This window comes from Platichthys flesus, chromosome 15 (assembly GCF_949316205.1).
Source record: "Platichthys flesus chromosome 15, fPlaFle2.1, whole genome shotgun sequence".
Classification (NCBI taxonomy): domain Eukaryota; kingdom Metazoa; phylum Chordata; class Actinopteri; order Pleuronectiformes; family Pleuronectidae; genus Platichthys; species Platichthys flesus.
Genome location: NC_084959.1, coordinates 18,229,592 through 18,243,762, shown reverse-complemented (window position 1 = coordinate 18,243,762; position 14,171 = coordinate 18,229,592). Strand labels below are relative to the sequence as shown.

Sequence of the window (14,171 nt, the reverse complement as noted above, 5' to 3'; positions counted from 1 at the left end):
AGGTGATGACCTTTTGTGAAATTAAGAATTGAGCGAGGAGGTGAGGTGAGGCTATTTAAAGAACCTTAAAGGGGCAGTACACCCTGATGATATGAAAGTATAAATCAATGAACAAAAACAATATAGCGGTGATATTAAGAATCGTTAATTGACCATCAGTACTGCGGTCCGTCTGTGATCGTCCAGGCTTTAGCTGCAGAGATGGAATAAAGTACTTTAACATATAAGTAGGTCACAAACTATCGAGCTAACCCGTTTTGTGTCTAATATGACTTTTCTTTCTTTGGAAGTATACACATATAAATTAACATCCTGCATAGGTTACTTTGATCCTGCAGCCACCCAGCTGACATAATACACATACTATATAAACCTGTACACAAACACAGTTTTAAGACCCGAATGAGAATGATCACAAAGAGAATTAGAGCACATACCTCCACCAAGGCCCATCAGTCCCTTTATGAAAGTACCTTTACATCTATTCGCAGCACTCTGCTATTCTATGGGGGGGCCATTTGGGGATCAGCATCTTGCCCAAGGACACTTCCGCATGGAGATGGGTCAGACTGGGGATCGATCCGCCGACCTTCAAGTTGGAGGACGACCACTCTACCTCTCAGCCAAAGCCGTGTGGTTTAATACTACAGGAAAAATGCACTGAGCAGATACTTATAAACATAATCACAGAAATACAGCGATACACAAATAAACAAAGTAGTCATCATCAATTTTGCAACATTGATCTAATTTCATTCTGCACATATGTGAGTAGTTGTCCACTCAACAGCAGAAAAACTGAGTTGGTTACTGGCTGTTGAAGACAGTAGAGTTAGGTGTACAGTTTTCTACTGTTACTTCCTGATTTGGTCAAAAAGATACTTCGTTTTTTTTTTTTTTTTTAACTGCTTCATATTAAGCGCCACCCTGTGTTTCAGCGGCACAATGTTTGTGACTGTGAAGCAGCAACAGGACTGGACTGTAACCTGGTGGTGGGTCCCAGGGGACAAATAGTTGAGATGTGGCCCAATACTGAGCCAGAGTCTTAGTTTGATTAATCACATGTGTAAGCAATATGCAAACAAAACATTTGTAATATGTCACATAATATCAACTGAAACATTTGAAGTAACGCAAGGTGTTGACACGCTGTCACAAGACTATTTACATTTGCGAGGGATTACATTAATGTCCTCAAGAAGTTTCAGTGGATATTAATCAATCAACACGGTTTCCACACAGTGAACCTTGTGAAGGAGAGGGAACAGCAAACAGCCAGCCTGATCTTAATGAGATCATTAGTTAGGTTACATAACTTACAGGTTCTCAAATATTTGTCTTAAGTGAAAGTACAACTTAAATGTCCCCCAGGTAAAAGTAAATACCACATTATCTTCTGAGAAAGAGTATGTATTTGCATTTAAATATATTTAAAGTATTAATAGTAAAAGCACTTGCCAAGTGTATTCCTCAAGTTTTTTATACTTCTTTACCAATGCTGCACTTTGCTGTCATTGAAGGAGGTGAGGGCTAGGTCAGCTCTGATTGGGTCTATGGACTAATTCCTCCCTCATCGTTGATTTATTTTTAAAAATATAATAAAAAATACAATGAAAACATTGTAAAAATATAGTGGAGTAGATAGTACACATATTTGCTGAAATATATAGTGGAGTAAAAGGGAAAAGTACCTGAAATTATCTACTGAAGTAACGTACAGATACTTGCAAAATGTAATAAAGCTCAGTAACTTGGCAAATGTACTTTGTTATCTTCCACCACTGTACCCATACATTCTCCTTTGTGCTTTTAAAAGCCATTTAAATCCTGTGGGAATATTGAACTGATGTTGAAAACAACCAATCATAGAGGTTATTTATCACTATGTTTCAATCCTCTGCAAACTAGACTAAAGCAGGAGACTAAATGTAGTAACCCTGCTGCTGCAGGGAGTTGTTAAGTCATTTCCCCTTGAAGAGGCTCAAACGTAATGCTGAAGGGACAGCAGCTGCCCCACATTCCAGGTCTGTCATTGATTTTCTGCTTCTTTGTAAATTAATGGCTGCTAACCACACGCACACGCACACACACACACACGCACACACACACACACAGGCAGAAGAATCGAGGAGGTGACCAAGTTTAACCAAACAGCTGCTTCATTAATTCCTCAATCAGCTGGACTTAATGGACTCTAAAACAAGGAGCTCTACGAGGGCTGCCCCTGTGTATGTTTGTTTACTGTTTTCTTCATTTAAATGTCAAGTTGTTAAAAAGGGAATAATATAAATAACAAGGCAATAGAGGACAGTCTATTAGCCGGTTGTACATTTACGTGTTTAGAAAGACGGAGCCTGTCTCGCTCTGACCAGCAGCCCCAGCACACCTCCCCTGTTTTTAATCAGTGTATCAGCATTACCAGTACGTCATGAATCACCACTCTGGGGAATTTCAGGGAAGAAGATTTGCTAACCAAGCAACTCCATGGACCAAGGGACTCCAGCTCTTTCCTCTACCATCTCTGACTTGTGTTGTTTTTTCTGCAGTTGACTGGAGCGTGTGTGGTTGTGTGAGTGACTGGTGAAGCGTTGCATCAAGACGTGTGATCTGTACTTGTGTTGCCTGCTGCGTGTTTGGAAACACTAAAGAATCTGGAGCTGATAGAACAGAGATTTCTTTACTTAAACTCCACCTCTCCAGTAACAATCTTTCCATCCGATATGTACTAATCTGAATTTGATTTGCGCAGGTCGAAAAATAATGCAGTACTAATAAGTTCTTATTGGCAGCGTCTTATCTAGACATGATGCAGCCCTCATTGTTTATTTGAAGTGTGTATCGCTTCTGTAATCGGTAATTAATCGGTGTTGTCAAAGATTAGCCAACAGCACTGCTACAATTCCACAGTGACAACCAAGCTATTGTATCACCTGTGTGAACCAACACAACACAAGGACATGCCCTCATTTCAGAGCTGCTCATTCATAGATAGTCGAGCACATACCTCTACTGATTGAGTGTCTTTGCAGTTGTTACCTGTGACCACAGTAAACACTGTGCAAAGCCTCCAGTCATATTGATTGTACAGAAAAATCCTCCATATGCTGGTGCTAACACTAGACTAATTGGTGAGTGAAATAATAGGATCCCATGATTATGTCGATGCACCATCACAGCAGGTCTAAACATTGCTTGTCATCCTCCTCAATTCCTTCTATTTAAAGACACACTCCCTATTTTTTTTCTAAATTGCAGGTATAATTACAGGTTAAATGGAAGAGTCTGACTTCTTGAAGAAAACTAAGCAGAGATATGATTCTGTGCAACTTATTTTGCCCAAGCAACCCTATTTTGTAATGATGGATCCACTGGAGGAGCAGGTAGCGTTGTTGAGAAGAGGAATAATTTGAGTTAAATAATGTTAAGACTAGTCAGTACTGTGACTACCTATTTCCATGTGGGTCAAAACCACATCTCAGTCCACAGGGCTTTTGGTCACTTTCTCAGTCACTGCCGAGATGTTTTGTTTTTATTTCACCGCTCTAGCAACAGACCGATTTCTTCATTTAATCCATCTTAACAGTTTCAGCAGCAGTGGGCGGCCTTAGGCTCACAAAGACCAACTGCATGTCTGACTAATTAACTAACTACACTTCCCCTGTCTGTGTTTGCCTTTTCTCCTCTCCAGATGTTCGTCGTTGACAAGGTGGAAGATTTAAACTGCACCCTTCATGAGTTCTCTATAACTGGTTCTACATATGCCCCTGAGGGACAAATGTAAGTGTCACAGTTCAAGCATGTATTACTTTAATTGTGGCACGCCTGTGAAGCTTTAATACCTCATCAAATAGCCGTCTCACATTTTGCAAACATATTTCTCCATGGATGCGAGTTCTATGGCCTGTTATAGTCTAAACCCTACTCAAGAAAACGGTGTTGTGGTCCAAGATCTGTCGCCTCGGTGCTAATGATTTCCCTTAAAATTTCGCTAGCTGTGCCTTAATACACACAGAGGTGAAGAAAACATTTTTAATTGGACGTAAAAACAGCAGGGGCCATTTTTAATTCGGTGTTTGGAGGCTTTTAGGTCTAATTAAAAACTCCAATCACAAGTACTTTTAGACTGATCTTGATTTAAACTGTGACTGGAACGATGTCATTAGCACCTCCTTTTTTTTTTTAAGTGCAGATCTGTTGCCAAAGTTAGTTTATTAAACTCAGAAGGATGCTGAGATGCCGGGTCACGATTCCATTTTTACTGGATTACATGAAAAATCTGTAAGAAACTACAGCTAGTTCAAAATGCACGAACCAGTTTCAGTTGTTAACTCTCGGGCAGCATCATCGAGCCTTAGCTGCTCTGTGCTTGTACTGAATTACTCAAATTTTTGGTTGTAATTGTTCAAGTGCAGAGTGAATAGTTTAACTGAACAGAGCGATTTAAACATGTCCGAGTGTTTCAGTAAAACAAATTTGTGGAGGACCCAAGTACCTGTAGGTGGCGATTCGTTATGTAGGAGAAGGCTCTCTGCACTTCATTGTGTATGCATGTTGTTTATTTTGCTGTTTGGTGAGTTCAGCTTTCTGACTCTGCATGAACCTGTCGATTTCATAACAGCCGAGTGTGGGTTATTGTGTGGGAGCTTCGCTAGCAACCGTTGCAGTCTCTACTGGGAAGGGATCCATGGTTGTCATGCAATCAGCCCCTCTCGTCCGGAACATGCACGCACACACACAACCACACACACACATACACAAATGCACTCTTTACTACTGTACAAACACTGTTTCTCTAGTTAACTTTGGAAAGCTCAACAAATGAATGTCTTACGAGCTCATAAATATGGATGAGTTCACCGTTTCCCCCCCCCCCCCCCCAGGTGTGTTGTGGCTGACGTTAGTTTGTGTGTGTGTGTGTGTGTGTCTTTATTTTTCTTCTAGACTGAAAGGAGACCGGCCTGTCCAATGTGGAGACTATGATGGACTTTTGGAGTTGGCCACCGTTTGCTCCATGTGCAATGACTCTTCACTGGACTTCAATGAGGTCATTAACACACACACGCACCCACACACAGAGATATTATTATAGATTCCATGCAAAATAAACTAATTGGAAACACACAGTATTGCTTATTTCATGTTTCTTTACAAATTCCCTCATGCAAAAACTGTGTGTATGTATAATATCCTGTAAAGACTCCTCTTCTGCAGAGCTAGTTTCACTCTGGTGTAAAGTCATTTTCTGGTTTCTCTCTTCTTTATTATCGCCATGTTATCATGGTAACCATGCTGAGGAGAGAGGGGCAGGGATGAGGCACTTCTCAGATTCCACTCGTCCTCCCTTGACTAAATCTTTCTGTGCTCGTGAATAATCCTTTCGTCACCAATTTTGTGCATCTTTGATCAAAGAGCCTGCGAGTGCGATTGAAAGTGTGTGAAACCGAAGGCAGGAAGGGTTTGGGGGGGTGGGTGCAGAGCAGGCGGGTGCTGGGGAGGTGTGGGGTGTTATCGCCGTCAGCGCTCACACAAACAAATGATGTGTAGAGCGCCATGACGGCCTCATCTCACCTACTCCGGTTTCTCAGCAACATGACTCAAAGTTTGTGGAGGCAGAGGTTGATGACCCAAAGATTTGTTCACAGCATGTTTGCTCCGGAGTTGTTGTTTTGACATCGTTCATATTTAACAATGGACACGGTGCATGCTTGTGTAGGGCTATTTGCACTACCATGTTAGCTACAGCATCTGAATTAAATGTATTACTCCTCAACAATAAGGGCCAGGACCCCATCATTGCACTCCATAAATGTTAAGAACCCACCATGGCCACTCATGTGCATATGAACAGTATGACCATATCTCAGGTTTATATTATACATATCTTTCTCTAGTGTTTATAATTTTATATACTCTTCCATATTTTCTAGTCTTGTGTTTATATTCAGCACAAACATACAGCAGCAAATTCCTTGTATGTGTAAATCTACCTGGCCATAAAAGCCTATTCTGTAAACTGTATCACTATTGAGCAGCATGTTTCTCTTACAGGTCAAAGGTGTTTATGAGAAGGTGGGTGAAGCAACAGAGACGGCTCTCACCACCCTGGTGGAGAAGATGAACGTCTTCAAGACCGACGTCTCCGGTCTGAGCAAGGTGGAACGTGCAGGGGCCTGCAACTCGGTAAGGTGTGTGTGTGTGTGTGTGTGTGTGTGTGTGTGTGTGTGTGTGTGTGTGTGTGTGTGTGTGTGTGTGTGTGTGTGTGTGTGTGTGTGTGTGTGTGTGTGTGTGTGTGTGTGTGTGTGTGTGTGTGTGTGTGTGTGTGTGTGTGTGTGTGTGTGTGTGTGTGTGTGTGTGTGTGTGTGTGTGTGTGTGTGTGTGTGTGTGTGTGTGTGTGTGTGTGTGTGTGTGTTGAAATGACAAAAAATATCCTGGAAATAATGGCAGCATTAGTATGCCACTAACACTGGAAATATTCATACTCTCATTTTACCCGAGGACAACTGCAATGGTTGTGCACATGCACAGGGGGCGACGTGATGACCCTGTGTACCCTCTCTTTACATATCTGTACAAGATCATGTTTTGCATGAATCATTATTGCTACTCTTATCCACAGTGACTTACGAGTCAGCAGGTCAGGATTCTGAGTTCTATTAACTTCTAGTAAGGCACAAGGCTGTTAACAGGCACATGTTTGACTTCAGGGTGTGAACTTGGGAATTGTTTGATTTGAAATGTCACTCATAACTTATCCGTTTCTTTTAAACGCATATTCATATTACAATGTGATTGTAATACACAAAGCAAATATCAGCTTTTGTATGATAAAAATAACTCATGAACATGAAATATAAAATTATATGAGCATATAATAAAAACACATGTTCCATAAACCAAATATATGTGTAAACACTTGAATTTACTAGATGTGTGTAGGATAAGAAGAAGGAAAAAATATAGCTTTCTCAACCCACTTCCCTTGTATGGATCTTTCTTTTTTAGTCATATTAAATGTATATACATATATATACCGATGTATACATATAGACCCATATACATAATCAACATGTTGATGTTTGGGTTGATCCAGGAGGGGTTGTACGCTTGCACTCAGATCCAAAGAAGACAGATTGTTAATAAATGGGCCACACAGTAGTTTCCATCTGACGTTATACAACATGTTTTCAGGTTCAGTCTATGACACAAGCTCATTAATTCAATGCCATACATTTTTTAAAGGAGTTTCTTTTTGAATAATTAAAAAAAATATCCTTTTATTTGTGTGATATTGTTTAAAATGTCATACAGCTGCTGTAGAGAACACAAGCCTGCCTGTTGCTTTTATTTGAGTTCAGGTCAATTGTGACTGCAGCTTATCTCAAACAAAGGCATCCTCTATGAGAAGGTGTCAGGTGTATGTGGAAAGTGTTGAGTCTGGGCTGTGTGTGGGAGTAATGCCCCAATGGGATCACTAAGCTGATGTTGGTGTATCAGAGCAGCCAGTCATTTCCACTGGTTCTGAGCCTTCTCGCCCCACTGTGGATAAAAGTCATTGAAGCCCCTGTTTGTCTCACTTTCAGATTAGGACAAAGCTCGTCGGTGACAAACACTTTGGAGTCTCACATGAAATGAGCTTTGTGGGGACAGCAAATGTTTTCTGGGTTTAAATTGAAACCTGAGAACAGGCCCAGTGCACTGCAGGACACTTCTTGACAATAATATGCATCATGAGTAAATTATAGATGAGATGATCCAAACTTTCCAAATCTAATCAGGACGCAAAATACTTGTATTTTTACTTTTACTTTTTTTTCTGAAGGGGACAGCAATTTCTCAGCACGTCTTGCTATGTTTGATAGAACAGCAAGTTTGTCACATTGACAGATTTGAGACTATCCATCACATGTTAAGACCCCTGGCATGGTGTGTGTACATCCCAGTATCCCAGCTATGTGTTGAGCAGGCAGCATTATCAGTGTTAACCTTTCAGCCTGCATGTGCACTGGGATCAGTATAGACTCTGAACTAGAGGGACACCTACTGGTAGAAAAGGACTTGACACTAAACGCGAGATAAAAACAGTGTTGGAGAGCTCGGCCTAGGGGATAGAGCGGGTGTTCTGCAACAAGAAGGTTGCAGGTTAGAATCCCACTCTTTCCCATCTTCATGCCTAAGTGTCCTTGGCAAGATACTGAATCCCTAAAATGGCCCCTCAGGAATGCTTAGTGTTCTAAAAATGTAAGTCGCTTTGGACAAAAGCGTCAATTAAATGACATGTTATGTAATGTATTGTAATGTGTGGAGGGACCTGGCCTTATCCTGTGCATAATATTGTGTTCCAATAGTAAACCTATTAGGATTTATCTTCTCATTATCATTTTTGCCATTGTTATCCATGTATTTCCACTTGTTATTGCTAATCCCCCTTAGCCAGGTCTACACTAACATCAGCTGCTGTTGTTCACATGTGGCAGTCAGATATCCAGACAAGGTGGTTAAGTACTTGGTTTGAAGTGTCAACCTGTCAGCAGCTCAGCCAAACCTCTCAGTCACAGCTACCAGCCTGACAGCAGCCCATGGACACTTGCACTACTCAAGCTCTCAACCCTTTTTCACCTCTTCCTTCTTTTTTCTTCTTCTTCTCTTCCTTTGTTTGTATCCATCAGGTGATCAAACAGCTGATGAAGAAGGAGTTCACCCTGGAGTTCTCCCGTGACCGCAAGTCCATGTCAGTCTACTGCACGCCAGTCAAGCAGGGCTCCCAGAGCAAGATGTTCATCAAGGCATGAATTGATACTATAACCTAGAACACATAGGAAAACATTTTACATTTTCACCATTGTTTTATAATCGTCTCTTGTTGTCCATTACAATCTGTCCCCTCAGGGTGCTCCAGAGAGTGTGATCGAGCGGTGTAAGTACCTACGAGTGGGGACGGGAAAGGTTGCGCTGACACAAACCCTGCGGGAGCAGCTATTGTCTAGGATCAGGGACTGGGGGACAGGCAGGGACACCCTGCGCTGCCTGGCTCTGGCCACTCATGACACCCCACCACGCAAAGAGAGCATGGACTTGGAGAATTCCAACAAGTTTGCAGAGTATGAGGTAAAGGAAAACTAAACTAAATCTAAATAAAACTAAACACATATATTTTTGTTTAGTTTCTCATTAGCTTTAAGACTGTACCTAGCCTAACTCTACTCAATGTGGAGGGGCTGAACCATCCAGAGGCCTCTTACACTTGAACATTTTTTAATTGAATTATTTAAAGATTGGTCAATGTATTCCTCCCATGTCATCTTTTCTGTTGTTTGTAGCCACTAGTGCAGTGTCTGTTCTAAACATGCCTGTTTACCCGGCCTGTGGTGATGCTTGTTGCAGCTGTCTCTTTTGAAACTGTAACAGTGACCCGTGACAGAGTTAAGACCAGCTGCAGGAAGAGCCCAGAAGCTCCAGCACATGTTTATTCAAAGTTTGGTTAAGCTTGAGTGTGTCAGAAGCCAATGAGATGAACGGTTCTCAAGTTAAACGAGCCATATACAGACAGGCAGATATTACTGGAATTAGTCGACAGACCGGTAAATAGTTAGGTGGGTAGATTGATTGAATCTCCATCCCACTAAAGATAGAGGCTTTACACTTATTTTTTCTCCCGTCAAACATTTTAATTCCTTGTTTTTAGCAACAAAACAAATGGAAATGTGGTAAATTCAGTTATAGCTACAACTCTGCAACTTAACCCCCCCTTTCTTTTCTCCCTTCAGTTGGGTCTCACGTTTGTTGGCTGCGTTGGCATGCTGGACCCGCCCAGGAAGGAGGTGGTCGGCGCGATTAAACTGTGCAACGAGGCCGGCATTCGCGTCATCATGATCACGGGAGACAACAAGGGCACAGCCGTGGCCATCTGCAGGCGAATCGGCATCTTCGGGGAGGAGGAGGACGTGACGGGAAAGGCCTACACGGGCCGTGAGTTCGACGATCTTGCACCGGACGAGCAGAGAGAAGCCGTGAAAAGGGCGCGCTGCTTCGCCCGCGTCGAGCCGGCTCATAAGTCTAAGATCGTTGGATTCCTGCAGTCATTCGATGAGATTACCGCCATGGTGAGGAGAGGGGCTGATGCAACTCACTCACCTCAGAGCTCAAATGAGTCCCACCCACCCACTTCAATTTACAGACACTTGTTAAGGCATTCTACAAATACACACAGTGAACTCTTTGTCACACGTCGTTTATTTTCTAGCAAGGCAAAAGGTTTTTCTCCTTCCTCCACCTGTGTGTGGTGAGAACAGGATTCATGAGTAGAGGCCAGCGAGGCTTGTCATGTTCTCTCTGAAGCTGCTCTCTCAGACACTGCAATCAAGAGCTGTCATCTCTGGCCCGCTCTGCTGCCCCCTCCATCTCACACAACTCAGGAGAGGGGATGCTGGGAGAGAGGGAAACTATAATTTCACCATTTGCCTGTCAAGACACACTTCAGAAATCACCACAGTCGAAAGCTACTCCAGGCCCCTGTTGTGACAGATCGGTATCTCCCTCCTCCTCAGCTTTGACTTATTCCTGTCTGGACTTTGAATAATGAGGGAGCAGTTTTGAGCCAGTGTTAGTTTGTTGGACTCATCAGTGTTTAAAGAATAATCGGCTCCAAAAATGAAATTGTGTATTTAAAAAGTAAGGAACCCTCATATAAAGCAGTGGTGATTTCAGTTTAGTTTTTTTCTATCACAAGATTATTAGTTAAGCTGTTCCTATATTGATCCTCTGTAGAGGATATTCAAAGTTGACAAAGCAGCGCAAGGAAATAGAAGCACATTTGGAAAATGTAGTAAGAAATAAAAATAAGAATTGAAACAAAATAAAAATAGAAACACTCTATACAATATTGGGCTGTTTTATAAGTGAGCAGTAGAAAGATAAGTTGTGTAATTGTGAAATTTGTCCAAAATTCTCTGTCCCAACAATATACAGTATGTGCAGTACCTTCTTGGATAATGGATATAAGTCTTAAACTCTGGGTGCTGAGTTGTTATGCAGTCGGATGGGTGATGGAACAAAGGAGCCCCCCTACATGCTTTAAGGCATGGATTAAAGGGATAGTTCACCGCAAAATTTTAATTGACTCGTTATCTACTCACCACTATGCTGATGGAAGGGTGGGAGAAGTGTTTGAGTCCATGAAATCTCCCACTGCGGCCGGACACCTCACTACTGGTTTATGAGAAAATTCTGAAAGAACCTCTCATTTACACAAGTGTTATGTTTTCTATCGTTTATCAGTAATTGAAATATAATCTTGTGTCTCTGATTCTGCCTTAATGGTACAAGTCATTCCCTTCATGTCGCAGACAGGAGATGGAGTGAACGATGCCCCGGCCCTGAAGAAAGCAGAGATCGGCATCGCCATGGGCTCGGGAACCGCGGTAGCCAAGTCGGCGTCCGAGATGGTGCTGTCTGACGATAACTTCTCCACCATCGTGGCTGCCGTGGAGGAGGGCAGAGCCATCTACAACAACATGAAGCAGTTCATCAGATACCTCATCTCCTCTAACGTGGGGGAGGTCGTCTGGTGAGTGAAACGGCCGAACACACAGTTCGAGTCGTCAAGCAGGCTTCACCGTCAGTCGGACCTCCTCGGTTGACTTATTGCGTGTCTCCTCTTTGTCCATCCCCAGCATCTTCCTGACCGCCATCCTGGGTCTCCCCGAAGCTTTGATTCCAGTGCAGCTGCTGTGGGTTAATCTGGTGACCGACGGCCTGCCCGCCACCGCCCTGGGCTTCAACCCTCCAGACCTGGACATCATGGACAAACCACCCCGCAACCCAAAGGAGCCTCTCATCTCTGGCTGGCTCTTCTTCAGATACCTGGCTATTGGAGGTAACATTACTGATAATCAGTGACTCTGACATCCTGCAAACAGGTCACCAGTTAAATGGTGGATGTTTAGGCAGTAGAAGGGTAGACAACACATTTCTGCAAGATCATGGCGGCTTATATTATATGGGCTTTTCCAGTAATTAGAAATGGAGGACTCACTGGAATTCTAAAGTTATGCATCATGATATTCTAGCGTAAAGAGGCAGCCTCTGGTTTTGTGCAATTTAAAGCTCAAAACCACTGAAGTTAATATCCCCTGAAGCTGTGATTGTTTTCTACCCTTTGCACAAAAATCTTGCAGTGTCATCATTTTAAAACTCCCCTACAGTCCAGCATAGTAACAACCTGAGGTATAATATTGTCAGCAGTGACGGATCTAGGATTTCTCTAAATCAGGGACCGTAAAGGGGCAACTATTCACACAGAGGGGCCATCTACATGTCCAACATCGATGAACAATTACTGATTCAGTAAAGTGCACATTTAAGTAATTGCTTGTTTACCTTTAGCTCTATAGCTTTGAGCAAAACCACACAATGTTGAACATATTTTGACATTTGTTTCTTGTTTAAGCATATTTTGTACTTAAAAAAAGAATAGAAAACAAGAACTCAAAACAAATTGTCATATTAATTGTTAGTCATAGCCAATCAGATTGCAGCTGGAGTCAGTGCCCCCCTTGTCCCTCCCCGATGTTTCCCCCTGAATATTTCGACTTAATGTTTGTGTGAAGTGATATCTGGTGAACACTTATGTCCCTGACTTCCTGTAGGATATGTGGGTCTTGGAACGGTGGGCGCTGCCACATGGTGGTACCTGTACGATGAAGACGGCCCAGAAGTAACTTTCTATCAGCTGGTGAGTTGCAAGACATTATTCAGCTGAGTCGGCCTTGTTGTGTTCTGCAGCACAGTTCTGTCCTCAGAGGGCAGGGCTTTTGTTACTGTTGTCTTCTCTACATCCGCTCCTGTTGGACTCAGTGATGCTCGGGGATCCCAGCTGCGTACAGAAATAGAAAGAGTCCTAAGACCCCGGTGGTTTGATTGCACACAGGGCAGGAAGGAGGCCGAAAGTTCTGCAGCTGTTCTGAGTTCCATCAAACCAGGTCACCGAGGTCCTGGTGACACACATGCACACACTCGCACTAACACACTCTTTGTCTGTCTCTCTCTACAGAGACATTTCATGCAGTGTACTGAGGACAACCCCTTGTTCAAAGGAATAGACTGCGAGGTGTTTGAATCCCGCTACCCCACAACGATGGCCCTGTCTGTGCTGGTCACTATTGAAATGTTCAACTCACTCAACAGGTCAGTCATCTTATGTTATGATGTTGAGGTAAAGAGATCTGTAACGTCACAGCTGTCGGCTAGAAGAGACACTGTCGTCCAACAAAACAGCCTGATGGATAACGGCAATACAAAAACACGTCTATCCCAAGCATCCATCCCATTCTCTGCTAAATTACTTAATGTTGTTGTTCATAAAGACCATGTTTTTAACATGCTGCATTTAGTGGATGTGGCAAATGAATCAGGCTTTGGTCACACATCTTAAGAAATGGAATAATCTCTTCTTTGAGGAGACAGGAAATGAAAGGAACAGTGGTGTGAGGGGAAAACTCCATGTGTTTTTGCCAGAAACACTCATGGAGCAAGGCTGTCAGTAGCTCCCTATAGAAACTAATTCTAATGTCTCACTTAGGAAAGAATCTGAGAGAGGGATGGTTAAAATAAAGGAGTGTCTGACCAGTGAAAGTTCATTTAATCCAAAATCAAGTGGGGACACTTGTTTCGTGGTTGCTAGAAGAAGGGAGACTTGTTGTTATGATGCATTTTGTGACATTTAGAGACAAACTAGTCAAATTAAATCTGAACTTATCACGCATGCAATTGTCCTATGAGAAATGAATGAAATCCGCAAGCTTGTCAGAATATCCTTGTTTGATCTTGGCAGCGCGAGTTGAACTGTCAACATGTTTTGATCTATGAAAACCTCTCCCTGACAGTTTGTCTGAGAACCAGTCTCTGATCAGGATGCCTCCCTGGGTCAACATTTGGCTGCTGGGAGCCATCATCCTCTCCCTCTCCCTCCACTTCCTAATCCTCTATGTGGAGCCTCTGCCGGTGAGTACACAGGGCAGTCGTTTGGTTAGCTGAAAGGGACTGCAGCTGCCACTGAGCCTAAATGATCTATCTATGTAAATATCGTAAAAATACATAAACTGATAATATTCATATGTCAGGTTTTTAAAGCTAATTTAATGTGTTGTTTGTATAGACATAAAATACCTTGAGAG

The 14,171-nt window shown here is 42.5% G+C and overlaps 1 protein-coding gene across 2 annotated transcripts in view; it reads left to right on the top strand.

Annotated features, from left to right (window-relative positions):
- Positions 1 to 14,171, top strand: part of atp2a3 (ATPase sarcoplasmic/endoplasmic reticulum Ca2+ transporting 3) — a 47,867-nt gene that overhangs the window by 28,269 nt on the left and 5,427 nt on the right. For both annotated transcript variants that reach the window (XM_062405893.1, XM_062405894.1), the window contains exons 9-19: positions 3,689 to 3,777; positions 4,942 to 5,044; positions 6,049 to 6,180; positions 8,667 to 8,783; positions 8,887 to 9,105; positions 9,765 to 10,100; positions 11,343 to 11,563; positions 11,670 to 11,872; positions 12,645 to 12,730; positions 13,049 to 13,182; positions 13,881 to 13,998. In XM_062405893.1, the coding sequence (XP_062261877.1) occupies positions 3,689 to 3,777; positions 4,942 to 5,044; positions 6,049 to 6,180; positions 8,667 to 8,783; positions 8,887 to 9,105; positions 9,765 to 10,100; positions 11,343 to 11,563; positions 11,670 to 11,872; positions 12,645 to 12,730; positions 13,049 to 13,182; positions 13,881 to 13,998 (1,758 nt within the window). The remainder of the gene's footprint in view (positions 1 to 3,688; positions 3,778 to 4,941; positions 5,045 to 6,048; positions 6,181 to 8,666; positions 8,784 to 8,886; positions 9,106 to 9,764; positions 10,101 to 11,342; positions 11,564 to 11,669; positions 11,873 to 12,644; positions 12,731 to 13,048; positions 13,183 to 13,880; positions 13,999 to 14,171) is intronic.